We start from the raw sequence: 27,668 nt of genomic DNA on the forward strand, positions 1-27,668 counted from the left end.
TTTCAGCTGCCCTGAGTGTATAAAAAAAAAAAGTGTATAGGTAGGTTTTTCTCAGGAGATAGAAAGTAACAATGCAAAAGCAGTTTTCTTCAAAAACAACAACAAAAATTGGAGAATGTCCTTATACAAATGGTTATATAAGGCATTGTTTTATTCACTTAACAATTTGTAGACTTTTTTTTGCGGAACTGTTCTGGTCTGGAATCTGGCTCAACTTAAAAGCTTTGTGACCTTGGGCAAATTATTTAACTTTTCAGCTTAAGTTTCTTCACTTATAAAATAATATTAACACTACTTAATAATATCGTTCTTATTAAGATGACAAAAGGTACGCAAAGCACCTAATCCACTTTGGCACCTAACACAGTAGGCATTCAACAATCACTTCATCGCTTCCAAGCCTTGCCCAAAGGACCAGAGCCTAAGTTCCTGCTTTCAAAGGGCTTAAAATCTTTTAGGGGAAATTCAGACTTTAAAACAGGAAAATATATAAAGAAGTGATAAGATAAAAGTGCTAAAGAGAATGACCTCATTACGTCACTTACAAGCCACCCAGTCGTCCTCCACTAAAACAGGGATAAAGAGGCAAAATGGAGGCCAGAACTTAAGGGGCCTCGGGCAAAACCATGTCCTTTAACTTTCGTCTCAAGAAACAGGAACTCGGCTATCTTGCTTTACACTTACGCGGTATTTACAATTAAGGGGGTTAAAAAAGGAAGCCGTTTAGGACCTTGGGGAGGTTCTCCAATGCACTTTAGCCCCAAAGAGAAACTCTTGAAAAGTTAACCCGCTGCAAGTAGCTTGTGCTTTCTCTGCGGGAACTTAATAGTGTTTGCTAGAGTCTCACAAAAACCTTGTAAATTGGTCAGCTCCGTATTAACTGATTTTGACAGTGCTGTCGCCAGATCTCACCTCGCCTACACTCACAGGGCTTACACCCACACTCAGAGGCATTCGTCGGCCTCGGGAGGGGTGAGAGGTACTTTCTAAGGGCGGTTCAATGAGGACTCAAACGAGCCGGGGTGGTGGGGCAGAACTGCGCGCTGAAGGGACTTCTTGGTCTTTGCCCTGACACCTGTGGAGCTACAGGGTACTGCTTAAGTGTACCATCTAATCACTGTAAAAGACGTCCCCTAAGGAGGGCCAATATGGCGACGAACTCCTCTTGGCACAGCCCTGTTCCCTTCCCCATGATGGGCGGCTCTAGTAACGCCCATTGGCCAACTTGGGGGCGGTCCCTGGCCTACTGCGCCCCTTCATTGGGCCGAGCGATTGAGGTAGACGCCAACTCTGCTCTGCCCCCTCCAGGTTCCCGCCCCCAGAGTTCATTCGGCGGATAATAGGGTTTTAGTCACGTCAATATGAGTCCTGATCTGTCTCTTTTCAGTGTCTATCCAATCATGACTTTTCTGGCTGCCCGCCTGAATTCTGATTGGTGTTGATCAACTTCATCCTCTCCCGTTCCGGCCTCTCCTCCCACAAGGACTTTGCCCAGGCATGTCCAGAATTCTGGTTGGTCGTTGTTCTGTCACTCTTATCAAAACTCTCCCTATCGCTACCGCTCAAGGAGCCCGCCTGGCAGTTGACTGGCTTCCCTCCAAGCCTATCATCTCCAGCTCCCGCCCATTTTCACTTCCTGCATCTTTCACTGGTTTTTAAAACTGAGAGGGCGGCATTTTGGGGCGGATACCAGGCACGCACTTCTGTCTTACACGCCCTAGAGAGCAATTGAGTCGTGCTATTGGATACCCTGCCCGCCTTTCTTCTACAAGTCCCGCCTTTCCCCCTCCTTCATTGGGCGGGGCAGCAGTGAAGGGGCGGGGCCTAGGCCGAGCTTGTGGCGCGCTGCTCCCTCCTCCTTACCCCCCCCCTCCCCGTCCGGTCCGGGTTCGCTTGCCTCGTCAGCGTCCGCGTTTTTCCCGGCCCCCCCCAACCCCCCCGGACAGGACCCCCTTGAGCTCGTCCCTCAGCTGCCACCATGAGCGGTAAGGATGAGTCCACTCCAAGCTTAGGGGTGGGAGGGGAGTGAGGGGGCGCGCGCGAGGGCCGACCGGGCGGTCCCCGCCGTGAGGGGGGGCGGGCGGGAGGCGGCGGCGGCGGCGGCCTTGGTCCCGCCCGGGGCGGAGGGAAGGGAGGGAGAAGGGGCAGTGGCGGGGCCTCGGAGGAGGAGGGGGATGGGCCGCCCGCCCCGGGGGAGGGGGCAGCGTGGCCTCGCCCGCCCCCTGCCCGCCCCGGCCACGGGGGACGGGCCTTACCCCCCACTACTCGACTGCCCGCCTGAGGCTCCTCCCGCCGGGGGCTGGAGCCGCGGGGGCGGCCCAAGCCGTGCAGGCCCCGCCCGGGCCAACCGCCTCTCTGGCCCGCCCTCTGGTCGCCGCCTGCCCCAAGGCCCTCCCCCCCCCCTTTTTCTGTATTTTCCCCTCCCCCCCATCGTCCCGCCCTTTCCACGCCCCTCACCCCGAAACCGCCCTTTCTCCCTAGGGCCCGCCTTCTCCCCGCCCCGAAACCTGATTTCTAATCCCAAGACCCCTTTAGCTCCTTACCTGTATTTACTAATGTGTCTCCACTCACATTTTTCATCATTTATCTTTCCCTTTTCTGTTCTCTTGTTACTTTCTATGTTTGTATTTTTTTCTTTTTCCGTGTCCTTTAACACTAATTTTAGCAAGCTTTCCATCCACCCACATGTTGTTTTTTGCCTTACCTGGCCTTCTCCCTTTTTTCCCCTGGCATGTTTTTTATTTTAAAACTCTTTCAACATACCCACAGTCCCTCACATTTCCTATCCCAAAAGCATTTTTTGAATGTTTTCTGAGTTTAATTTTGTACAAAGGAAAATTGAGGCCCAGTTCTGGCACCATAGAGCCTGGTTCACGTCATATTGTCCTACAACTGCTCCCCCCTAATCCATTTTCTTTCAACAGGCACCTTTTACCTTCCTATTAGTCATTTCTGTTTCATCATAATGTTCTTTTACCCTTTTTTTCTCCCCAATTTTATGTTGTTTATTTTTATTTCATTCTAGAACAAGATCACTCCATGGATGAAATGACAACAGTGGTGAAGATTGAAAAAGGAGTTGGTGGCAATAATGGGGGCAGTGGTAATGGTGGTGGTGCCTTTTCTCAGGCTCGCAGCAGCAGCACAGGCAGTAGCAGCAGTGGAGGAGGAGGAGGTCAGGTAAGTGATGATTAGAGATAAAGTGTGGGGAATATGTTGAGAGCATGTAAATACTCCTAGATAATTGTTTTAACTACTCACACAAAAAATTTTAGGAAAGGACTAAACAGTTTTACAGATAGAGGAAGTAAGTATAGAGAGAGAGAAATGACTTGGAGATCCCCAGAGATGGAAATTGCAGCAATACAGATAGATTGGTTTTTTTGTTTCTGGTTTTTAGTCGTTATTTGTCTGCACTATTTTGTTCTTTATTTGTTGTGCACTGTCCTCCTAGGCTGGCAGCTGGGTGTCAATAACTCCTTTTCTCTTCCTTGTTTTCTGACCAGGAGTCCCAGCCATCCCCTTTGGCTCTTTTAGCAGCAACTTGCAGCAGAATTGAGTCACCCAATGAAAACAGCAACAATTCCCAGGGCCCAAGCCAGTCAGGGGGCACAGGTGAGCTGGACCTTGCAGCCACACAACTCTCACAGGGTGCCAATGGCTGGCAGATTATCTCTTCCTCCTCTGGGGCTACCCCTACCTCAAAGGAGCAGAGTGGCAGCAGCACTAATGGCGGCAATGGCAGTGAGTCTTCCAAGAATCGCACGGTTTCTGGTGGGCAGTATGTTGTGGCTGCGGCCCCCAATTTGCAGAACCAGCAAGTCCTAACAGGACTGCCTGGGGTGATGCCCAATATTCAGTATCAAGTAATCCCACAGTTCCAGACCGTTGATGGGCAGCAGCTGCAATTTGCAGCCACTGGGGCCCAAGTGCAGCAGGATGGTTCTGGTCAAATTCAGATCATACCAGGTGCAAACCAACAGATTATCACAAATCGAGGAAGTGGAGGCAACATCATTGCTGCTATGCCAAACCTGCTCCAGCAGGCTGTCCCCCTGCAAGGCCTGGCTAATAATGTGCTCTCAGGACAGACTCAGTATGTGACCAATGTACCAGTGGCCCTGAATGGGAACATCACCTTGCTACCTGTCAACAGCGTTTCTGCAGCTACCTTGACTCCCAGCTCTCAGGCAGTCACGATCAGCAGCTCTGGGTCCCAGGAGAGTGGCTCACAGCCTGTCACCTCAGGGACTGCCATCAGTTCTGCTAGTCTGGTATCACAAGCCAGTTCCAGCTCCTTTTTCACCAATGCCAATAGCTACTCAACAACTACTACCACCAGCAACATGGGAATTATGAACTTTACCACCAGCGGATCAGCAGGGACCAACTCTCAAGGCCAGACACCCCAGAGGGTCAGTGGGCTACAGGGGTCTGATGCTCTGAACATCCAGCAGAACCAGACATCTGGAGGCTCACTGCAAACAAGTCAGCAAAAAGAGGGAGAGCAAAACCAGCAGACACAGCAACAACAGATTCTTATTCAGCCTCAGCTAGTTCAAGGGGGACAGGCCCTTCAGGCCCTTCAAGCAGCACCACTGTCAGGGCAGACCTTTACAACTCAAGCTATCTCCCAGGAAACCCTCCAGAACCTCCAGCTTCAGGCTGTTCCAAACTCTGGCCCTATCATCATCCGGACACCAACGGTGGGGCCCAATGGACAGGTCAGTTGGCAGACTCTTCAGCTGCAGAACCTCCAAGTTCAGAACCCACAGGCCCAGACAATCACCTTGGCTCCAATGCAGGGTGTTTCCTTGGGGCAGACAAGCAGCAGCAACACCACCCTTACACCCATTGCCTCAGCTGCCTCCATCCCTGCTGGCACAGTCACTGTGAATGCTGCACAGCTCTCCTCCATGCCAGGCCTCCAGACCATTAACCTCAGTGCATTGGGTGCTTCAGGAATCCAGGTGCACCAGCTTCCAGGCCTGCCATTGACTATAGCAAATGCCTCAGGTAAGACTTCCAATCTTTTGTGTTTCCAGAGCTATCTCTAGAAATTTTCCTCTGAAACTATTGGGTCTGAGGAATGGAATAGATTGCCTTTTGGGATAACACTTTCTTAAAGGTTAGTTATTTAGGCAAGTCAATTAGAGAAATAACAGTGGTTCTATTTAAGTGATACTGTTGAAACCAAATTAACAAAGTTTTTTCACTCTTCCCCTCCATTAATCTAATGAGAAAGAAGCACTTCCGGGGGATGTCCTGGAGCCTCTGTACCTCCAGTGTCTTTGGTGCTGTAGAACACGGGTTTGCAGACTTTATCTATAAGGGCCAAATAGTAAATACTTCAGGTTTTGTGGAGCACATGTGGTCTCTGTCACATATTCTTTGTTTTACAATCCTTTAAAAACATAACAGTATTCTTAGCTCGAGGGCTGTATTTGCCCTGTGGGCCATTGTTTGCCAGTTATTTTTAGAATAAAGAATTGATTATAAACTTGACCTATTTGTAAAACAATTGTTAAATCGTCAGATGTTTGTCTTGAATTGTAGCTGCTAAGCAAGAGAAAAGTGACCTAATGAATTCCAGAAAGATTTTTCAACAAAGTAAATTCCCTGGTTAATCTTTAGTTGGCTAGGGCATCTCTGAGCAAGCTGGTTGTTAACCAAGGTTTATTAATTTATTTTTACTCAGAGTTACTTTAAAAGCGGAATTCCTCGCACTAATGTGTATTTTTATAAGCTTCCAAGGTGACTCTGGTACTTCTTGGTAGAGAACCACTTCCTAGACTGCTTTAGAAAGTACTGTGTATGGTTGACAAAGGAAGGAGAGAAAAGGGGAGTAGGAAAGGTGGGCAATGGAAGGGAGAGAGTTAGTAAAGACAGCATTGAAGGAAAAATAGGGAAGAGGTATATACTGGAATATATATTGAATCAGTTGATAACAATATTTGATCATTAATTTGAACAATGTTTCACTATAGGTTAATCTGGAATTTAAAATATCCATAAAAATTGGTGGGAATGGAAGTCTCTTTAGAACTTAACATTTTAAATTTCATTACAGTGGAGTTAATCTTTTAATAAAGCAAAATGGAAGGCTACATATATATTTTTATAATCTGGGGTGATATATACAAATTATGGAAAATAGTTTAATACCATCAAACTTCAGGTTCTGTTTGAACACCTATGGGTTTATGAGTTGTTTACTTTTGCTATAGAGTTCTCTTTCCCTTTAGGTTGGTTCTTTTGTAAGTGATGATAGTAAATAGACAATTATATTTCCTGCGTCCTGCAGTTTCAGAAAATCTGGGGGGAACATTTATTAAAGTTTCTTAACTTTCTTAGATTCTCTAGTGTGTTTAAAATGACTATATTTTGATCTTTAACAAGGCAGTAATATTTTTCAGTGAATTGAAGATCTTGGAATAGAAAATTAGAGCTGCGAGGGACCTAAGAAATAATCTAATACAATGGGCTTATTTTCTAGATGAAAAAACGGGTAGTGAGAAGCAGTTAAGTAATGAGACAACAGCCAGTCATTGACAATGCTAGGCCTTGCATTAGTTCCTCGATTCCTAGTCCTGCTAGTTATAATTTAGGACTTGAGAAACCCTTAAGATTGTTAAAAATGTTTTAGAAAATGTGTCTTTCTTTTTAAAAATTTAATGTTTTAGAGCTGACAGGTTTTATAGGCTAAAAGGCTTCATCTAATAGGAGTAGAAATTGCAAAAGTTTTGTAAAAACTGAAGTCAGCAGTCTTGAAAATTGGACACTTTCTGGGCGATGTAAACCAGCATGTTTGTTTTTTCTTTACTCTTCAGTAGTTGTAGCTGTTTGGCTTTTCTTTAAAGAAAAAAAAAGGCTGTGAGATTATTCTTAAATTAATAATAATTTGAATCCTTGCAATTTCTAAAAGGTTTATAACTTAAGCTCTAGAGAAAGTTATGAGGCATTCTCATTGCTAAATCATGCTCTGGGGAAGTCTGCCATGTAATGTCACATGATAGGGCTGCCTAGCTGTTATTGATGGTCTCTGAGCTCAAGAAAATGCATGCCTTCTGTAAGATAGCAGCAGCTTGACATTCTCTAATGAGAGAATGAAGCAGCACTGAAAGGCCATTTTGTGAGGGTTGAAATTGTTTGCTTCATTAGTAGTGGTGTCTGAAGAAACAAGTTTCCTCCTTTCTAGTTAGTCATAATTGTGCAACATTTTTTCCCCTTTAATTTGACTTTATCCTTAATGAATGATAATAAAATCATTTCCTGGAAGTTTAGTGTCGTTCAGCTGTTGCCCGTCTGCTACAAAGTGTCTCACTTTACCCCCTTTTCTGGCATATAGTTTTTTTTTTTACTGGAAAATTGAACCCCTTGGCAGTACGATATAGTAGAAAGCATTGATGTGAAATCATCTTGTAAGATAGATATATGTATGTGTGTATATATATACGTATATACATATATATAGCACTCTACAAAGTGGTTGTGGAAGGCTGCATCTTACAAAGTATTCACTTTGTTTACATGTATTATTTTTTTTTTAATTACCTTTTAAAAATCTTTTAAGCCATCCGGTTGACTTTCTTTCTGCTTCAGTTTGCTGAATACACAGGCAAAGGCACAATGTTAGAACCAAAATAAACCAGCACCTATGTTGTTGTTTTTCATGGCTCTGCCCCTCACGGATGATAGTGAGGAAAGGACCACCCAGTAAACTGAGCTTAGTTTCCAAGCAGTGAAATGACTGTTTTCTTTTTTCAAGACATTACCCTTTCCTCTTTATCAGCATCCTTTCCTCTCAGTTTGTAGTCACACTGACAGACCTTGTTTTTTCAGTTTAAAGCTCAGATTTTTTTCCTCAGCCACGGCTAAATGCTGAAAACTCTTGCCCCAGGTTAAGGGGAGGCGGGTTGTGAAAGATTGAGTTTGGATGACTTCGTGGGAGTTCTGCCTGATAATGAGTGCAGGGCTGGGCTTTGGCAGGAGAATAGAACATATTTCCTTGATGGCTATAATTCACTCAAGAAGCAAATTTCAGGCACTAAAAATAAAAATTTCACATCTGCTTGGTTTTACTGGGATCAGGAAAATGTCTTTCTTCTCTTAGAAGTTAAAGTGAAGAATGTGATACCAGGTTTAGTTTGCCAGCAGGGTCACTAAACTTGGGGTCAGATTGCTGGGACCTAATTTGTTAAAAAGTTGTGCTTTAGACTAGTGCATTTGAACATTAGTGATAAGTAGGTTTATATGATTAAAATACATTTAGAATTATTCTAGTGCAAAAGGTCATATAAGAGAATTTTTAATTTAAAAAATGATACACTTTATTATAAAGTATATTTGATATAACAGCAAATATGTCTACATTTTTTGCCTCCTTTTTTTTTTATGCACTCTGCTTGTTTCTTAGAATGATAATGGTTTTTAAATAGTGATTTCAGTTTAAATAGAAAACGTTAGAAACCTAGGTGCTCTGATTGATTTGAAAATCAGTGGGATACCAAAAGGTAGTCTTCAGAGACCTTTTCAACTGCTCCTATTTATTCATTCTGGTGGCTTTCTGTAAATGACGTCATTGTTAAAATCACATTGCATTGTGTGATGTGGCCATTTTAGTTCTTAATTAAATAACAAGAGCACAAGGGTGACTAGTGTTTCAGGAAAGTTTAATATCTGTTCTGTTCTCATATCTCCCTTTTCCTTTAATTGTTCTTTTTTGTCAAGTAGCATGCAAATGTTGCCACTAATAATTCCTTGTTTTGTTTTTCCTCCTTGGAAATGTTCTAAGATGGAAGATGAACATCTGTGGAAAAGCTTTGTTATATAATGCTTTGTAAGTTACTGGTATCTGTAAATATTAATAGATAATAGTTGAATTTTTTTTCATTTAATTGAAAAACAAGCACATTGTTTTTTCGTGTTTTTTACAGAAAAAACCTCGCTGCCCTTGAGTCTGACTCATAGGGACCCTATATAGAAGGTATATAACAATAGTACTCTGAGTCTGAATCGACTCGATGGCAGCAGGTCTTCTCTAACATTTAGCAGTGTTATACAGGACCTGGTGTGCCGAAGCATTATTTAAAAATGTGGTCGCCCACACCAGGACTATATTGTTAATGCTGTGCTAGGTTTCAAGAGTTGTTCACTTTAGAAGATCCTGAAAGACATTTCTATAGAAAAAAAATTTTTTTCTAAATGACTGTCAAAGTTGGTTGCGAATCTAGGTTGTGATTTGAATTTGTACTTTTGCTCCAGTGTGTTTTAGCCTGAGTGGCTTATGGAACCTGGGCGGTATTACTTGTTTGACAAGTTTGAATGTGCCCATCTAATTTACTGTGAATCTTCCTTCTTACCTCTGTATCTTTGTACAAAATAAATAATTTAACAACTTTTTTAAATTAAAAAAAAACTTTTTATTGTGCTTTAAGTGAAAGTTTACAAATCAAGTCAGTCTCTCATACAAAAACTTATATATACCTTGCTAAAAACATACTCCCAGTTGCTCTCCCCCTGAGACAACCTGCTACCTCCCTCCACTCTCTCTTTTCGTAATAATTTAACAACTTTAAAGAAGAAATTAAAATATAAAATACCTAGATCAAGACAAACACTTGCCCTTTGAGACATGAGAGAACTAAATTAAAATCTATACATCTCTTTTGCTGCAAATAATGTAGATTCAGTTAAATGCTCTGAGGTGATTCTTTTCAAATTGTTCAATATGTTTTTCAGATCAAAGAATGGCTTAAAATTATAGCTCTTTGCAAATACACTATTGGTAATTAGACTGAAGGTTGCTAAAGCTGGAAATCCTCATCCTATTCAACACCCTTATTTTCATGGACAATTTTTTTTTTTTTTTTTTTTTTAAGGTGTAGAAGGAAACCCTGGTGGCGTAGTGGTTAAGTGCTATGGCTGGTAACCAAAGGGTGATCAGTTCGAATCCACCAGACACTCCTTGGAAACTCTATGGGGCAGTTCTACTCTGTCCTGTAGGGTCCCTATGAGTCGGAATGGACTCGACAGCACTGGGTTTGGTTTTGGTAAGGTGTAGAATTGGAAACCCTGGTGGCGTAGTGGTTAAGAGTTATGGTTGCTAAACAAAAGGTTGGCAGTTTGAATCCACCAGGTGCTCTTTGGAAACCATATAGGGAGGGTGGTTCTATTCTGTCCTGTAGGGCTGCTGTGAGTCAGAATTGACTCAACCGCAACAGGTTTTTTTGTTTGTTTGTTTTTTAAGTTGTATAAAGATACAGTAACTTGCCAAAGGTTGCTGACACAATGTACAGAGGTATTCTGACTTTCAGAGCAGTGTCCTTTCTACCACGCTTTACCTGGACTTCTCCAAAGTAGAAAAATAGATTTGTTTCTTTACCGAGTTTAATTATTTGGGTGTGTTACTAACATTTGTAGTCTAGGACAGAAAATAGGAAGAAAAAGAAGCAAAAGACATGGTTTAATAAACAACTTTTTTATAAGGTTCTTTATGAATCAGAATTTGTTGTAATCATAGTGTAGTGGAAATCTGGTAATGAAATGAAGTGTAAATGACCAGTGATATGATCAAAACATAGGAAAAGAGGAGCAAGATGGCGAAAGAGAAATCAAGGACTTATATAATCAGTCTTTGAAAACATGAAGGTCAACTGTGTCATATCTGGTGTGTGTGAATGTGTGTGTATGGGGTTACTCCTCCTCCCCACCTTTTTTTTTTTTAAAAATTAGGAAGATGTGATCTGTTTCCCTGACTGTTCCTTTCTTATTTTTTCTTTGATATGCTTGAGACATTTTTATAGCGAATTTTATCTCCTTGTTCCCTGTCTGTTGTTTTCTGTTATTCTGGAAGTTCCTTTTTAATACCTTCCTTCTTCTACCCCCCACATTTCTGTTTTTTTTTTTTTTAATTCCAGTGTACTAGTTGGGGATATGGTTTAAGCAGTCCTGTGTGAGACTATGGGTTGGTCAAACCATATCCCCAACTAGTACATTGGGATTAAAAAAAAATAAACAAAATTTACGCACCAACCACTAATGGCAAAGGTGAAGAAATTGAAGATTTTTGCCAACATCTACAGTCTGAAATTGATCAACATGTAATCAAGATGCATCGATAATTACTGGTGATTGGAATGCAAAAGTTGGAAACAAAGAAGGATCAGTAGTTGGAAAATATGGCCTTGGTGTTAGAAGCTATGCTAGAGATCCCATGGTAGAATTTTGCAATACCAGTGACTTATTCATGGTAAATACCTTTTTCTACAACATAAATGGTGACTGTGTAATGCTCCTTAGAAGCGAAGATGGTGAGATTTTGTCTCCATACTTTGGATGTATTATCTGGAGGAACCAGTCCCTGGAGAAGGACATCATGCTTGGTAAAGTAGAGGGTCAGTGAAACAGAGGAAGACCCTCAACAAGATGGATTGACACAGTGGCTGCAACAGCGGGCTTAAGTATAGCAATGATTGTGAGGATGGTGCAGGACCAGGCAGTGTTTCATTCTGTTGTGCATGGGGTCGCTGTGATTTGGAACTGACTTGATGGCAGTTAACATAACATGTGAGACTATACAGGGCTCAATTTTGTCCAGGTACTCCATGTGTACTGTTGCTCACAGTTATTGTTGACGTATCTGAAACATGCTGTGTTTTGAATTATTTGAGTTTTTTGCATTGAAAAAATGTACTTTTTACAGTTAGTTGTTTTGAAGATAAAATCCCTTAACTCTGAAAACTTCATTTAGAAATTTTCCAAATCATCAAGAAGCTTCTTTGGTTTAGTTTAGTGTTCCTTTAAAAAACTGTTTTGGCAGTATCACAATTTTAATAGTCTTCTGGTTTAGCCTTAAATGCCGTTTAGTTAGCTTATATAGGCATTTACTGGAGACCAATATACTCAATAATATAATTGCTCCCAGCAGGCCTAAGAAGAATGAGGTACAAAAGTATAAATGTAGAAATGGGTTCCAATTGTTTGATGCTTCGTTCATAAACAAATGCAACAGAATTTATTGAGCACTTCCTATGTGCCAAATGTGCTGCTAGGTTCTGGAAGTTGAATGAAGTAGACATGGCCTCTGTCTTCATGGTGCCTCAGTTGCTGTTGTGCTGTAGTTACCTATTCTTAGCGCATATCAGAGGATGCCAGTTTTCACTGTTATTCCTGAGAATTGTAGCAAAATACATGAAATAACAGGACCCACATGTATTTTGGATTTATATTATAATCTCCTGTTGCTGTATTCTGTGTTTTCAGGTCATATTATTAATTAAAAATGCTACCACATCCTTCTATTTTCTTAACTGTTTATCCCTTGGCTTATAGTTTGGGCCCAAATTATAAAAGCAAAAGTATAGAAAAGAGGAGGGAGAAATACATAAATATTGGATTTACTTAATGATATTTTTGTTCACTGTTAAATCCCTATTTATATATTTGTAGAGAAAGACATTCTTAACTGAAAGTATATACAGAACAGTACACCCCCTCCTCACTTATCAACATGGTTAGGTTCCAAAGACCGGGTTGTTATGCAGAAATTGGAGTTATGTGAACATGGAGGATAATCATGTCAGATCACAAAATGGAGGATGACTGTATCATTGCAAAACGTCCAGATTATATCATTGTGTAACTGCCAAATTACATCATTACATAATTGCAAAATTACGTCATTCCCTAATTGCCAAACTACTGAGAATCATGGTCCAGCCAAGCTGACACGTAGTCTTAACCATCACAGCCGGTTTTACTCTCACCTCGCACCTTGGTGTTCGTTACTGCCAGATGTATGTTGTAAGTGTGCAGAATAGCTGAATAGTAGATTTTTTTTTTTTTATTATTATTGTCCTAAATGCGCAATGTCAGATAATGAAATGGTGGATAAGTGAGGAGTAGGCGTTTGTTTTTTTTTTTATATACACCTTTTCTTTTAGTTCTGGGTCATTGTTAGTTGCAGTTGATTCTCACTCATTGCAGCTGATTCTGACTCATGGTTAAGAGTAGACTAGAACTGCTTCATAGGGTTTTCAAGGCTGTGACCTTTTAGAAGCAGATTGCTGGGCCTTTTTTCTGAGGCCACTCTGTGTGGGTTCTAACTGCCAGTCTTTTTGACTAGTAGTTGAATGCTTAACCATTTGCGCCACTTAGGGATTCCTTTAACTTCTATAACAAACATAAAAAACCTCACATTTTCATACTATGATTTTAGTCAGAATTGCGTTCTAAGTGTTTCTACTTCAGTGGTTTTCTATTAAGAGTGTTCCCTAATTTCCCAGCCTAATGGAGCAAGGGCATTGATACATTCCAGCTGATATCCACCTGCTTTTGTTTAAATCTTAAATATCTGTAAAGTTAGATGCTTAATATGGGGCTCAGAGGTTAAACTTGAGACAAGAATTGGTGCTGTTTAGCATTGCACAAGAAAAGTAATGATATGCAGTGCGTTTGAGCATGCTTTCAAAGATAAATCATTTTTAGGTGACGGGTAATTGTTTACCTCCTTATTTTAATTACTGCAGTGTAAAAGACCAAAGAAGGCTTGTTGCTGGGAGGGATTTCCCTTTGTTGGAGTTAATTCAGTGACCCTGTGAGGCCCAGAAGATGACAATTGCCCTGTCATCCCAGACAATGAATACTTCTCATCTCTAGTTTATACAGATGTGTAGGAAACTGCAGCATGGCCAGGCACTTTGCTGTAGTGATAATCTTTTAGTTAAATGGCTGGCTGGTCTTAATAAGAGTATTAACATATCATCACATTACATTGTTTCTAACTGAATCTTGAAGCAAATTCAGATGCAACCAGTCTTAAATTACTGATGGTTCTTTGATTTATTCCCAAGAATGTCCGACAACTAATTGACTACCAGTGTTCCATCACCTGAAGATGCTTCATAAAAGTGAAGTATCCCAGGACTCAATGGAAGATTGTTGGAGATAACTGACATTGTACTCAGCATGCGCCGCAAGTTTGTGCCTAGAGGAAACAAAAGTATAAAGGTTATGCTTGGAAAACAAGCTTTCTGTTCAGTCAGGAAGTCAAGTTCTTCAGAGACTTTTCTAGTTATGATTGTTCAAAACCTCTACCAGGCTCATACAGCTGCCTTCTAAAAGCAGAAATGGGGGCTGATAATGAAACCTGCGTATTGCACGTGAATGAAGTTCTATTTATAAATTAATCATATTGTGTCATGTCTCCAATTTTCTAATACCTCCCTCCACCCTACCCCCACTTTTATTCCCTACCTCCTATGTGACGTTGGTATTATGAACAAACTCAGGAGCTTGCTAAAGACTACTGCTTTTCTCCCCATTTGTTATGCTGCTGTTGTGAGGGAAAAATGAAGTCATTCTTTGAAAGTACAATATAAAAATCCACAAAATTGTTGGGAAATAGTTTCAAATAAAATTTCCCCACTTGATTAGCGTTCCCTTGGGTGGGCTGTTACAGATTAATGTAGTGGAATCTTAAACCCAAAATGCTGTTTGTTTGTTTTTCTTTTTTACAAACTGTTCTTTGCAGATGAACCTCTCACATCCTGTGTAGTATGGTTGAATGGTTTAGCTATGAGTATAGTCCTTAATCTGATGGAATTAATGGGGAAAATAAACTCCAGCTCTGGAATAAACAGTAATTGATTGCAAATCCTTTGTGAAAGAAAAAGAAAGTTTGTCCCTCTATGTCCTCAATGCGATATTTAGTATATGGATAGAAGTGAGAGCATGTGATTTGTAGGCAGATAGAATAGGGTCCAAATCATAGCTTTGCCTCTTATATATGGCTGTGTGGTTTAGGGAACGTTCTTTAATTTCTTTGAGATGAGGTTTCTTTTATCTGTAAAAGAAGGGTTAATACTGATATTTACCTCACGGGATTATTAGAATTAAATGAAATAGACAACAGGGAAGAGCACATAATAGGTGCTTAACACATACTAGTTCTCTTAAAGTTTCATTCTTTGCAGTCCTCCCTCTCAATTAAACATAGAATGTCACTTTTTAGTTCAAGGCTGATCTTTCAAGTTGTTATCCAGTTCTTTACATTCTTTCTTGCCCTTTGTCTCTCTTGTCCATGGTGCTATTCGCCAAACCACTACTACCAGAGGAAGTGAACTCCAGCCAGCATGCTTTGTTCTTTAAGAAGCCATTCTGGTAAAAACCATAGGTGACAGAGGAGAAGGTTTTGGGGATTACCAGTGGATTTTCTGTTTCTTAATCTCACGTTAGCATGGTTATGAACTTGCTGCAGAGTGTCTCTGTGTTTTCTCTATAGTCTGCTTGCTAGAAAAACATTCTCCTTGATGAACACCTTGTTGATACTCCATCTAGTGATCGTTTGGTTTCTCAGTTTCCTATTTCAATGAATTATTTTACTCTTCCTACTTTCATTTTAAAAGTTGTTTGGTTTTCTGTAAATTGAAAAAAAATTGTTTTCTTCTGCCATTTATCTCTCTAGAACTTGGTTTTACTTAAGCACTGTTTTACTTCTTTCATCATTTCCCATGACCAACTAATTCCTGTCTCTCACCTGTCCCGTCCTCTCAAAAAAAATCCTGGCACTTGAAAATTATTACGAAATAATTTAAGATATATATATTTTTAAGCAGGTATAAAGGATAATGCAATGGATATTCTTTTACCCATACCCCAGTTCACAAAATAATTCATTACTGGTATTAAAGCCCACAAAATGTTTGCTTTCCCTAATACTTTTTAACATTGCTGCTGAATATGTGGTCTTACCAAGTAATGATTTCTTTTTTTTTTGGTTGCATATTTTCAAGAAATAGCTTTTCCATCTTTAAATCCTTTTGTCATACTGACATTAGCAGTTTAAAGCTGTGGTGTGTTTTTTTTGTAGCACCAAGTAGGTATAAAACCAGGTATCTGCTTTTAGTACTTACCTAGTAATCTGGACAAATTAAGACAAGGTGAAGTCCATCTCTCACATTAAAAAACTACCTTAGAGTTTGTACATCAAACCAATTGCCATCGAGTCAATTCCGACTCATAGTGACTCTACAGGACAGAGTTGAACTGCCCCATAGGGTTTCTAAGCAGCTGAGCTCTTAACCATTGTCCCACCAGGGCTCCATCAGCTGTAGCATATCAGATTATATAATTGTTCTAGGGCCGTTGCTCATGCATTAATTTAGAGAGCCCTATCAAGATCTGGAATACTTGATGGCATAGTGGTTAAGAGCTACGGCTGCTAACAAAAGGGTTGGCAGTTTCAATCCACCAGGTGCTCCTTGGAAACTGTGGGGCAGTTCTGCTCTATCCTGTAGGGTCGGTATGAGTCATAATCGACTTGACGGCAACAGGTTTAGTAGTACAGGTAGGTTATCATAAAAATGTATCTACCATGTCGATGACTATTTAAATGGTCACTTCAGGAATCTGGGAGGAGCCCTAGTGGCACAGTGGTAAAGAGTTCGGCTGCTAAACAAAAGATTGGCAGTTCAGATCCACTCCTTGAAAACCCTATGGGGTGGTTCTACTCTGTCTTACAGGGTCGCTTTGAGTCAGAATCAACAGGAACAGGTTTGGTTTTTTTTTTCCCCCAGAGGTCTCTGCTCTTCTACTGCATTCTCTCATGCTTTATTACATGGCAGCTTATTCTATAGTTTATCCAGAAAATTTTCTGAAAATAGGAAATTTAATCTGTATTGTTTCTTCCTTCAAGACAGCCTTGTACATTCAGAAAGGTTATTTCTGCATTATTAATCAACCCCAAGCTATTTTTAACAGATGAAGTATAGCTTGCAGGCTCTGGCATGGTCATCCTTTTTCAATGGTAAATCCAGTGGTGAGAAACAAAATGGTAGATTCCTGTGCATTTCATATTTTGTTTGTTTTACAATATTCTTTTATTGCTGCTATTTTAGAAATATTGACAATTGAATTTGATGTTACAAAGGACTCCCCTAGGTGGATAGTAAAGGTTCATGTGTAGATGGAAGAAAAAAAATTAAACATCACAATGAGAGCTTATTTTCATAATATATATAATTATATCCTTTTTGCCAGTGAGGAAACTGAGGCCCAGTGAGGATAAGTAACTTGCTCAAAGTCATTTAGCTAATAAATGGTGAAACCAGGAGTCAAACCTAGATTTGTTCTGTTGAACCATTACAGTATATTACAGTGTGTATGTAATGACCCTATTAATTTTAAGCATCAAAGTCTCTCATTAATTTTTAAATATCAATTAATAAATCTGAACAGTGCAACAGTCAGTTATAAGAACCTGATTAAAACCCAAATGGAAGGAATTAATTTATGTTCATACTCCTTTGATTCACAGAAATGATAGGGGTGTGAAGCAAAGTCCAAAATTGTCACTCTCCTCTGGAACACTCTTGCTGTTCTTTTAGTAAACCAAAAACTGGCTGTATTCTCTTTCCTTTTTTAATTTTTATTTTTATTGAATTTTAGATGAAGGTTTACAGAATAAACTAGTTTTTCATCAAACAGTATACACTTTGTTCTATGACATTGGTTAACAACCCCACGACATGTCAACGCTCTCCCTTCTCAACCCTGGGTTCCCTGTTACCAGTTTTCCTGTTCCCTCCTGCCTTCCAATCCCTGTCCCAGGGCTGGTGCGCCCCTTTAGTCTTATTTTGTTCCCTGGGCCTGTTCAGTCTTTGGCTAAAGGGTGAACCTCAGCAGTGACCTTATTACTGAGCTGAAAGGGTGTTTGGGAGCCACACTCTCAGGGTTTCTCCAGTCTTTGTCAGGCCAGCAAGTGTGGCCTTTCTTTTTGAGTTAGAATTTTGTTCTACATTTTTCTCCAGCTCTGTCCAGGACCCTCTATTGTGATCCCTGTCAGAGCAGTCAGTGGTGGTAGCTGGGCACTATCTCACTGTACTGGACTCAGTCTGGTAGACGCCATGGTAGATGGGGTCCATTAGTCCTTTGGACTAATCTTTCCCTTGTGTCTTTAGTTTTCTTTATTCTTCCTTGCTCCATAACGGGTGAGACCAGTGGAGTGTCCTAGAGGGCCGCTCACAGGCTTGTCAGACCCCAGACACTACTCACCAAAATAGAATGTAGAACATTTTTTTTATAAACTATGTTATGCCAGTTGAGCTAGATATTCCCCAAGACCTTGGGCCCTACAGCCCTCAGCCCAGCAGTTTGGTCCCTGACTATGTTCTCTTAACCTTTATTCTCTCTCCTCTACCTTTTCCCTCTATATGCTATGTATGTATTATATTTTAAATGAATTTTTTATTTTATCAATCTGAATAATAGGTAATCATAGCTAGTTTGGGGAGGGATGCTAAAGTTAGTAGCTTTCCCCAGGAAATCATCACTATGGTGAGAGCTGGGGGAGATGATAAGAGAATTCCAATTAATATCTCTGCCTTGGAAAACAATTTTCACTATAGAATGATATTGACAGGAAAATAGGTGAAAGTCTTGGAATTCACAAGATTCTCAGTATGTTACCTATCACCAAACTAAACCTGTTGCAGTTAATTCCTACTCATAGTGACCCTACAGGACAGAATGATGTTACTGATAATCAAATTTCCAAATCCTTGATTTTCTTGGACTTGAAAAATGGGGAAATCTGTACCTTTGGATTCATAATGGAAAATGTAAAACTAGTAAGGAAACTACCAAAGCTGAAAAAAAATCTAGTTTCAGTGGAGGCATCAGAATTATTTTGTACTTTCTCAAATGGTCCCATTTAAAATTTGTGTCACCCCCATACAAACCACTTCCCCCTCTCTCCCTTCTTCATACTTAAATCTCTTGCCTGGGAGGATGGACTTTAAAAAATACCCATCTATTGCCTAGTTGGAAATCCTGGTGGCTTAGTGGTTAAGAGCTATGGCTGCTGACCTTTTGAATCCACCAGGTGCTCCTTGGAAATCTTATGGGCCGGTTCTACTCTGTCCTTATAAGGTCTTAACCTGTTGCCGTCGAAATTGACTCCATGGCAAAGTTTGGTTGTTTGTTATCACTTAGGTACAGTGACACCTGCTGGTGAGAGCCTTTGCCACCATTGTACTGATTGCCCTGTATGTAAGGAAAGCTGCCTGTTTTCTGAGTTGTGAAGAGCTAGTTCTTAAATCTGTAGAACACTGTTAATCAAAAGGGAGGGGGCACATAGGCTCAGTTTTGTTGGTTGTAGGTTTTTTTTTTTTATTTGCCATTTGCCTGAACTTTAAGAAATTAATTCCTTTTCAAATTTGCTGAAAACAACTTCCTCAAACTCTTGTTTGCTTATTTTTTAAAAAAATATTTCATTGTGATTTGGAGAAAATTTACATAGCAAATTAAGTTCTCATTTAACAGTTGACTTGATGGCAATGGGTTTGGTTTTTTGTTTGGTATGTATTACTCAGTAACATTGGTTATACTTTTCACAGTGTGTCAGCATTCTCATTATTTCCATTCTGGTTGTTCTGTCTCTATTAATCTAGCTTCCTTGTGCCCTGTGGAGCTGTGGTGGCACAGTGCTTAAGAGATTGGCTGCTAACCAAAAGGACAGCAGTTCAAATCCACCAGCCGCTCCTTGGAAAACCTACGGGGCAGTTCTATTCTGTCTTACAGGGTTGCTGTGAGTCTGAATTGACTCGAGAGTAATGGGTTTGGTTTTTTTTCTTCCCCCATACCGTCTCATTTTTGGTCTAGGGTAAATGTTAGGTCTCATTTAGATGCTTGTTTAGAGGAGTACAGTACTCATGGCAGTATTATTTATTTTATGAGTCACTGTCTTTTGGCTGGTAGGTGCTTATTTTTTTAGTACAGAAGCCATCTATTTTTATATGTCAAATGAATTAATCTTTTGTGATTTCTTTGATGGCTTAAAAAATCCTATAATATAGGGATACCTTCTAAAAGTTTGATAATTCATTTCCTTCCTCCATATTTAAAAATATATGTACTTAACTCCCCCTCCTTTATTTTTCATTGTAATTAATATTAAAAAATAGGAAGAAGGCAACCTATCATTTAAAGAAACCAATGTTAGTGTTTTGTTGAATTTCCTTCTAGTCTGTCCTTTCAGTCATTTTACTACGTGTATGTTTTTGTATTTTAGTTTGTAGTATGTGAACGTTTGTGTGCCTGTTTTAACAATTTTGTAAACATTGAACTTTACCCAGAATTATTTTCGAAGTGTGGTAACAGTTGAAGTTATTTTGAACATCAGATTTGTCTCTGAGTCTCCTGACATCTAGAGCAAAAAGGGCAACCGGAGATAACTCCCATTCTCTTAATGTGTGTCATCTCTTAGATTGTGGCTCCTTGACTGCAGTCTTAAATATAAAGTGTGTTTTTATCTTCCTTCCCTATTTCTGTGGCACCCCCCACCCCGCAATCTAGGTTCAGATTTTTTTTTCCTCAATTTCCCTCTTTGAACCTTTTCTTTAGAATTTTTTGAACCATACTTTCTTTGAACAGCTTTATTGAGCTGTAACTCACATACCCCACATAATTCATTAGTGTGTAGTTCAGTGGTTTTTAGTATATTTAGTAGTTGTGCAACCATCAACACAAACAAAGAACATTTTCATCACCCCAAAAAGAAATACCCCACCTCCATTAGCAGTCATTCCCCATTCCTGCCCCCAACCCCTAGCCCCCCCAATTTTTTTTTTTTTTTTAGGCAACCGCAAATCTACTTTCTGTCTCTATACATTTGCCTATTTTGGATGTTTCATATAAATAGAATCATATAATGTATGGTCTTTTGTGACTGGTTTCTTTAACTTAGCATAATATTTTCAAGATTCATGTTGTAGCAAGTAACAGTACTTCATTCTTTTATATTTCCAAATAATATTTCATTGTATGGACATACCACATTTTGTTTGCCCATTCGTCAGTTGATGGATATTTGAGTTGTTTCCATTTTTCGGCTATTGTGAGTAACGTTGCTATGAACGTTTGCGTACAAGTTTTTGTGTGGAAATATTTTCACTTCCCTTGGGTATATACTTAGAAGTAGAGTTGCTAGGTTAGATTCAGTTTTGATGAGTTATTTAGCCTGTATCGTTGAAAGATCTTAGGAATATCTTTTGTCCCTTTTTTGTTCATGGCAGCCTTGCTGTTTGACTTATTTACCCCAGACATTATTGAAGTTACTGTTATTCAACTACTAAATTCTATTTTTACTCCTAAATATTTCTTATCCATGTCCTTCTCTTCATCACTGCAGCTGTTTGCCTACTTGAGACCTTTATTATTTCTCGACATTATCTAATGGAATACTCTACTTTTTTTTCTTCTAATACTTCTCCATTCAACTCTTATGCTTCTTTTGTCAGAACATCTTATTAGTACTTTATTATACAAATTATAGAGCATATATTATACTTGTTTATTTCATTTTGTATCTTCCCAGTGAGATACAAGCTCTATAATGGTCAGGATTATATCTATTTTAACCACCCCTGAGCCTAATACAGCATCTGACACATAGTCCTTATTCCTAGAAGATTAGTCACACCTGGAAGACTTGATCTATATTGCCAAAAGCCCTACACACACACTGTGATGTTTTCCTGCTTATGTTTTTGTACGCTTATACTACTGGGAACTGTATGAAAGTGCTTGTTTCTCTATGCCGTATTTTCTATCACTTAAAAATTTTTTTTTAAATTTTAATACCTGTCTAGCATCTAATAATACCTGTTTCGAAGTTCATCTCTCACCTCTTCTTCCTCCACCCCACCTCCATCCCTGCACACCATGTTCTTTCTATGCAGCATTCCTTTACTCTGTTCATTGTGTTCCCTCTGCCTTGAACATCCTCCTCTTGCCACCATTCTTCACCTGGCTAACTCCTATTCTTTCTTTAAAGTTTGGCCCAAGTGTCACCTCCTCTAAGATGTTGCTTCTGCAATTTGAGGCTGGGGAAATTACTCTTTACAGTACTAGAACATCCTTTGAATGTCTTTTACTATAACGTTTATCACATTATATTGAAATTTTCTGTTTCTGTCTTCTTTAATAAGCTGTCAGCTCTTGAATAGCAAGAACAGTGTCTTTGAATCGTCAGAGCCTAGTATAGTACATGGAACAATAGACAGTAAACAATTGATAAACATTTCTGCAGTCTACATAAGAGGTCCATATGGTATAGGGCACGTAGGGATAAGTTTTAAAGGACTGTACATATTGAAGGAGACAAGTTTGTTGATGTTTGTATATATAGTAAGGCTTATTAATTATGGTTTTATGTGTACGTGTATACTGTAATTTTATCGATAATCAGGGAAGACAGTATGGAAGAAGTAAGCGTAGAAACAAGTTATGGATTTGTGTGGAGCACAGGTTACTCGTGAATGAGCAAGGGCTTGTATTCTGGCACAGAGCAAATAAGTCTTTGGTGCCCATTCTCTATTATTGTGTGATCTAATTTAATAAATTCTCACCATTAAATTTTTTTGTTAGATGCTCACTCACTTATAGCATAATTCTGGGAGTTGGACAAAGAAAATTAAAAGCTGTTATCTGTTTGATATAAAAAATGTTTTTAGGCATCATCAAGTTGGTTCTGACTCACAGCTACTCTGTGTACAACTGAACAAGGCACTGCCTGGTCCTGTGCCATCCTTAAAATCGTTGCTGTGTTTGAGCTTATTGTTGCAGCCACCGTGCCAATCCATCTCATTGAGTGTCTTCCTCTTTTTCACTGAGCCTCTACTTTATGAAGCATCATGTCCTTCTCCAGGGACTGGTCCCTCCTCATAACATGTCCAGATTACTTGAAATGAAGTCTTGCCATCATTGCTTCTAAGGAGCATTCTGGCTGTATTTCCTCCAAGACAGATTTGTTCATTCTTTGCCAACATCATAATTAAAAGGCATCAATTCTTCTTCAGTCTTCCTTGTTGTCCAGCTTTTGTGAGTATATGAGGCGATTGAAAATACCATGGCTTGTCTTGGGTCAGGTGCACCTTAGTCCTCAAAGTGACATTTTTTCTTTTTAACACTTTAAAAGAGGTCTTTTGCAGCAGATTTGCTTAGTGCAACTCATTGTTTGGTTTCTTGACTGCTGCTTCCATGGGCATTGATTGTGGATCCAAGTAAAATGAAGTTATTGACAACTTAAATATTTTCTCTGTTTATCACGATGTTGCTTATTGGTCCAGTTTTGAAGATTTTTTTTTCTTTATGTTGAGATGCCATCCATACTGATAGCCCTAGTACTACGGCCACTAACCAAGAGGTCGACAGTTCGAATCTTCCGGGTGCTCTTTGGAAACTCTATGGGGCAGTTCTACTCAGTCCTATAGGGTCACCATGAGTTGGAATCAACTAGATGGTAGTGGGTTTTGTTTTATTTGGTTTGGAATTCTCATTCTTGGCAGTGTTATCAATAATTTGTTGTGATCCACAGACAAATGCCTTTGCATATTCAGTAAAACATAGGTAAACATCTGTCTGGTATTCTCTGCCTTCAGCCAAGATCTGTCTGACATCAGCAGCGATATGCCTTGTTCCACGTCCTTTTCTCAATAAGGCTTGCATTTCTGGAGGTTCCTTTTCAATGTAGTGCTGTAACCATTTTCGAATGATCTTCAGTAAAATTTTACTTGCATGTGATATTAATGATACTATTCGATAATTTCCTCATTCTTTTGGATCGCCTTTCTTTGGAACAGGCACAGATATGAATCTTTGCCAGTCAGTTTGCCAGACAGCTGTCCTCCAAATTTCTTGGCATAGAGGAGTGAGCACTTCCAGTGCTACATCCATTTGTTGAAACATCTCAGTTGATACTCAATAAATTCCTTCAGCCTTGTTTTTACCAAAACCTTCAGTGCAACTTGGAACTCTTCCCTCAGTACCATTTGGTTCTTGATCACATGCTACCTCCTGAAATGGGTGAATGTCGATCAATTCCTTTTGGTATGGTGAATCTGTGCATTCCTTCCAACTTCTTTGGATGCTCCCTGTGTCTTTCAGTATTTTGCCCATAGAATCCTTCAGTATTGCAACTTGAGGCTTGAATTTTTTCTTCAGGTTTTTCAGCTTGAGAAATACTGAGCATATTCTTCCGTTTTGGTTTTCTAACTCAAGGTCTGCACATTTCATTATAATACTTTGTCTTCTTAAGGCACCTTTTGAAGTCTTCGGTTCTGCTCTTTTACGTCATCATTTTTCCATTCGCTTTAGCTACTCTACGATCAAGAGCAAGTTTCAGAGGTTCTTCTGACATCCATTTTGGTCTTTTCTTCGTCTCCTGTCTTTTTGATGCCCTCTTGCTTTCTGCCAGTATGATGTCCTTGATGTCATTCCACAACTCACCTGTCTTCGGTCTTAAGTGTTCAGTGCATTAATTCTGTTCTTGAGGTGGTCTCTAAATTCGTGGGTTATACTCAACGTCATATTTTGGCTCTTGTTGACTTATTCTAATTTTCTTCAGCCTCCACTTGAACTTGCACGTGAGCAATTGATGGTGTGTTTCTCAGTCAGCCTCTGACCTCGTTCTGACTGATGATATTGAGCTTTTCCATTGTCTGTTTCCAAAAATATAGCTGATTTGATTTTTGCGTATTCCGTTTGGCGAGGTCCTCATATGTAGTCACGGTTTATGTTGTTGAAAAAAGATATTTACTGTGAAGAAGTTGTTGGTCTTGCGATCTCCAGCATTGTTTCTGTTACCAAGGCCTTATTTTCCAACTACTGTTCTTTCTTCTTTATTTCCAACTTTGGCATTCCTATCACCAAACAAAAAAATTATCAGTGCATCTTGATTGCATGTTTGATCAATTTCAGACTGCAGGAGTTGGTAAAAATATTTTCTTTTTTCACCTTTGGCCTTAGTGATTGGGGCATAAATTTGAGTAATAGTTGTATTTTAACTGGTCTTCTTGTAGTAGTTATATGGATATTATCCTGTAACTGACAGCATTATACTTCAGGATAGATCTGAGATGTTCAGTAACCTAGTGGTTCAAAATAATCTAAAAAGATATTAAGGAAATGATAGAATTTATGAAGGAAAAGTATAAATTCAAATTTAAAAAAACTCAGATGAGGTAATTGGAAAAGAAGAGAATTTGAAAAGTGGCAGACCTCAGGAAAAAATAAGAAATAGATGAGAAAATAATTTCAAAAATAAAGGTGAACCTAAAAGGAACATGAGTAAGTAAATAAGCATAGCAGATGTCTCAATAAAAGAAAGAGACAAAGTAAAATTTTAATATTTTTATACATAGTATATAATAAATTTTAATTTGGTAAATTCAATAAATTTTAATAAAAGATACAAGAGAGCTAAAAGAGGTAAAATGATACACATATAGGCAAAGAAGAACCAGCATTCATATGAACAAAGTTCCAAAGGAGGCAAACCAAAGCTGTGGAACAGGAAGAAGACTTTCCCAAAGTACACCTGGGGAGATTGACCCAGAATGGCCAATGCTGAGATATATTCTAGAAAACTAGTGGACTTTAAGGGGAATAAATGATTTGTGCATCCTAGCAAAAAGACCTATTCACTTATAAATGAAAGGAAAATTAATTGTCATCAGACTTGTGACAGCATGTTTAGTGCCAGAAGACAGTGGATTAAAATTTAAGAGAAGCAAAGAAATGAAATTTGAGCCAAGAATTTTATATACAGACAGATAGACCATCAAGTATAAAGGCCACAGACAATTTAATACTAACATAAACACTCAGGGACGTATTCACATGATTCCTTTCTGTGGAATCTACTAGAGCTTCAAATAACCAGAATAACTGAAGAACCGGATTTGGTGTTTAAATACTGTTACCCATTAAAAGAACTTAGGAATACTTAAAGAAATACCTGGTCCTAGGTTTGGAGCCGAAAATTAATATACCAGACATGGAGTATCTTTTCGCACAAGAAAGTAAAGAAGGCTACAGAGATCATATCCAAAGGACTCGGAAGCTGATGTGCATATGTCTCTGTGGCCTAAGTGTGGGTCAGTTTAAGCATCAATGGGGATAATAAGTGCAATGGATCAGATATGTTTAAATCCATGAATTTTCACAGTTAAAAAAGAAACAGATGGACGGCAAGGGGCATGAGGGAACTTTTTGAGGTGCAGGTGTTCTATATCTTGCTTACAGTAGTGTTTAGACTACTGTATACATTTTCTAAACCAGGGTTTCTCAATCTAGGCACACAATCTGTTGACATTTTGAACCAGATAATCCTTTGTTATGTGGGAATATTTAGCAGCACCAGATAGCAGATGTGACAATCAAAAATGTCTCCAGTCAGGTGGACACTTGAGACTAGGGTGGAGGGGGTTAGAAGCTGGCGAAAGCACACGAAAAGAGAGAGTGGAGGGAGAGAACAGGCTGTCTCATTAGCGGGAGAGTAATTGGGAGTGTATAAAAAATAGAAAATAGAAAAAAATTGGGAGCATATAGCAAGGTGTATATGGGTTTTTGTGTGAGAGACTGACTTGGTTTGTAAACTTTCACTTAAAGCACAATAAAAATTACTTAAAAAAAAAAAGTCTCCAGACATTGACAGATGTCTCCTGGGGAGCAAAATTGTTCCCACTAGAGAATCCCTGGTCTAAACTTATCAAAAGGGTGAATTTTGTTATGTGTAAATTGTATCGCAATGAACCTGATGTTTAAGAAAAGGAAAACTCATTGGTCATTTTTAGAGGATTCTAGGAAACCATTATTTTGAAAACTGATAATTAAAAACAATGAAGTATTTATCCTGTCTCTCCTACATTAACTGTACCTCACAGTAACAAAATAGTTGATCATGGGGATAAATTTCGAAGGTCAAGTAATATAATTTTTTAGTATTAAATTTTATCATTCTTAGCTGTCAGTTTTTCTGTCATTAACAGTACAATTTTTCTATTCCCTTATATTCTCTTTCCCTCTTCCTCTCTAATTTGCAACTTCTAATTCACTTTTGACTAGGAAACCAGATAGGTAAAATTATTATTACAGTATTTAAAAAGAAAGTACCATGTATTATGAAACATCTATTTCTGTTACCTAGAGACTTTTTTCCCCCTGAATTCTGGATTCCTGATGTTCCTCACACGTCAGTGATAAATGTTACCAGTATTTTGTTTCAACATGGCTGACCACATAAATACGTCATTGTCTGAGATATGCTTCTTGGGATTAAATCTGTTGTGTAAAATGAAACATCCAGTATGTGCTTAATATAGGTATAGTTTTCAGATTCAGCCTTTCTGTATTAATACTGAATTAAAGAACACAGTTGAATAGGGGGAAGGAAAATTCTAGCCCTGCAGTATCTTTGGAAGTGCAAAGGAACCAGCCTTTTGAAAGTTACTGGGGCGTTTTCTTATTTCATCTTATTTTAGTATTGCCCAAATTTCTTCTCAGAGAGGAATAGGATATTTGACCTATCATGGTCTGCTTGAAAGTTCATGACTTTGGCACATTTTATCATTTTGAAGAAACTGAAATAAAGTGTGTAACTGCTATTGCTATTTCAGAACCTGATTGCTAGAGCCAAACAGTGGGCCAGGCAAAGCTGTCATTCAACTGTGGCTCTAGTTTACTAATTTGCTTCCATCATTGAAAGGAGAATTTTTAATTTTTTTCATTGCTTAGTTAGTGCCATATTTTAAGATAAAATTGTTCTTTAAAACTTTTTAAAGGGGGCTGGAAACTGATTCTGGTCTGATATTAGTGCTTTGTTGGTA

At 39.1% G+C, this 27,668-nt stretch overlaps 1 protein-coding gene across 1 annotated transcript in view; it reads left to right on the forward strand.

The window, feature by feature from the left end:
- Positions 1-1,894: 1,894 nt before the first annotated feature.
- The window catches only part of SP1 (Sp1 transcription factor), a 36,553-nt gene continuing 10,779 nt past the window's right edge, over positions 1,895-27,668 (forward strand). The window contains exons 1-3 of the mRNA XM_049883271.1: positions 1,895-1,985; positions 3,026-3,180; positions 3,507-5,016. Coding sequence (XP_049739228.1) covers positions 1,979-1,985; positions 3,026-3,180; positions 3,507-5,016 — 1,672 coding nt within the window. The 5' untranslated portion in view covers positions 1,895-1,978. The remainder of the gene's footprint in view (positions 1,986-3,025; positions 3,181-3,506; positions 5,017-27,668) is intronic.

Source organism: Elephas maximus, chromosome 4 (genome assembly GCF_024166365.1).
Source record: "Elephas maximus indicus isolate mEleMax1 chromosome 4, mEleMax1 primary haplotype, whole genome shotgun sequence".
Lineage (NCBI taxonomy): Eukaryota > Metazoa > Chordata > Mammalia > Proboscidea > Elephantidae > Elephas > Elephas maximus.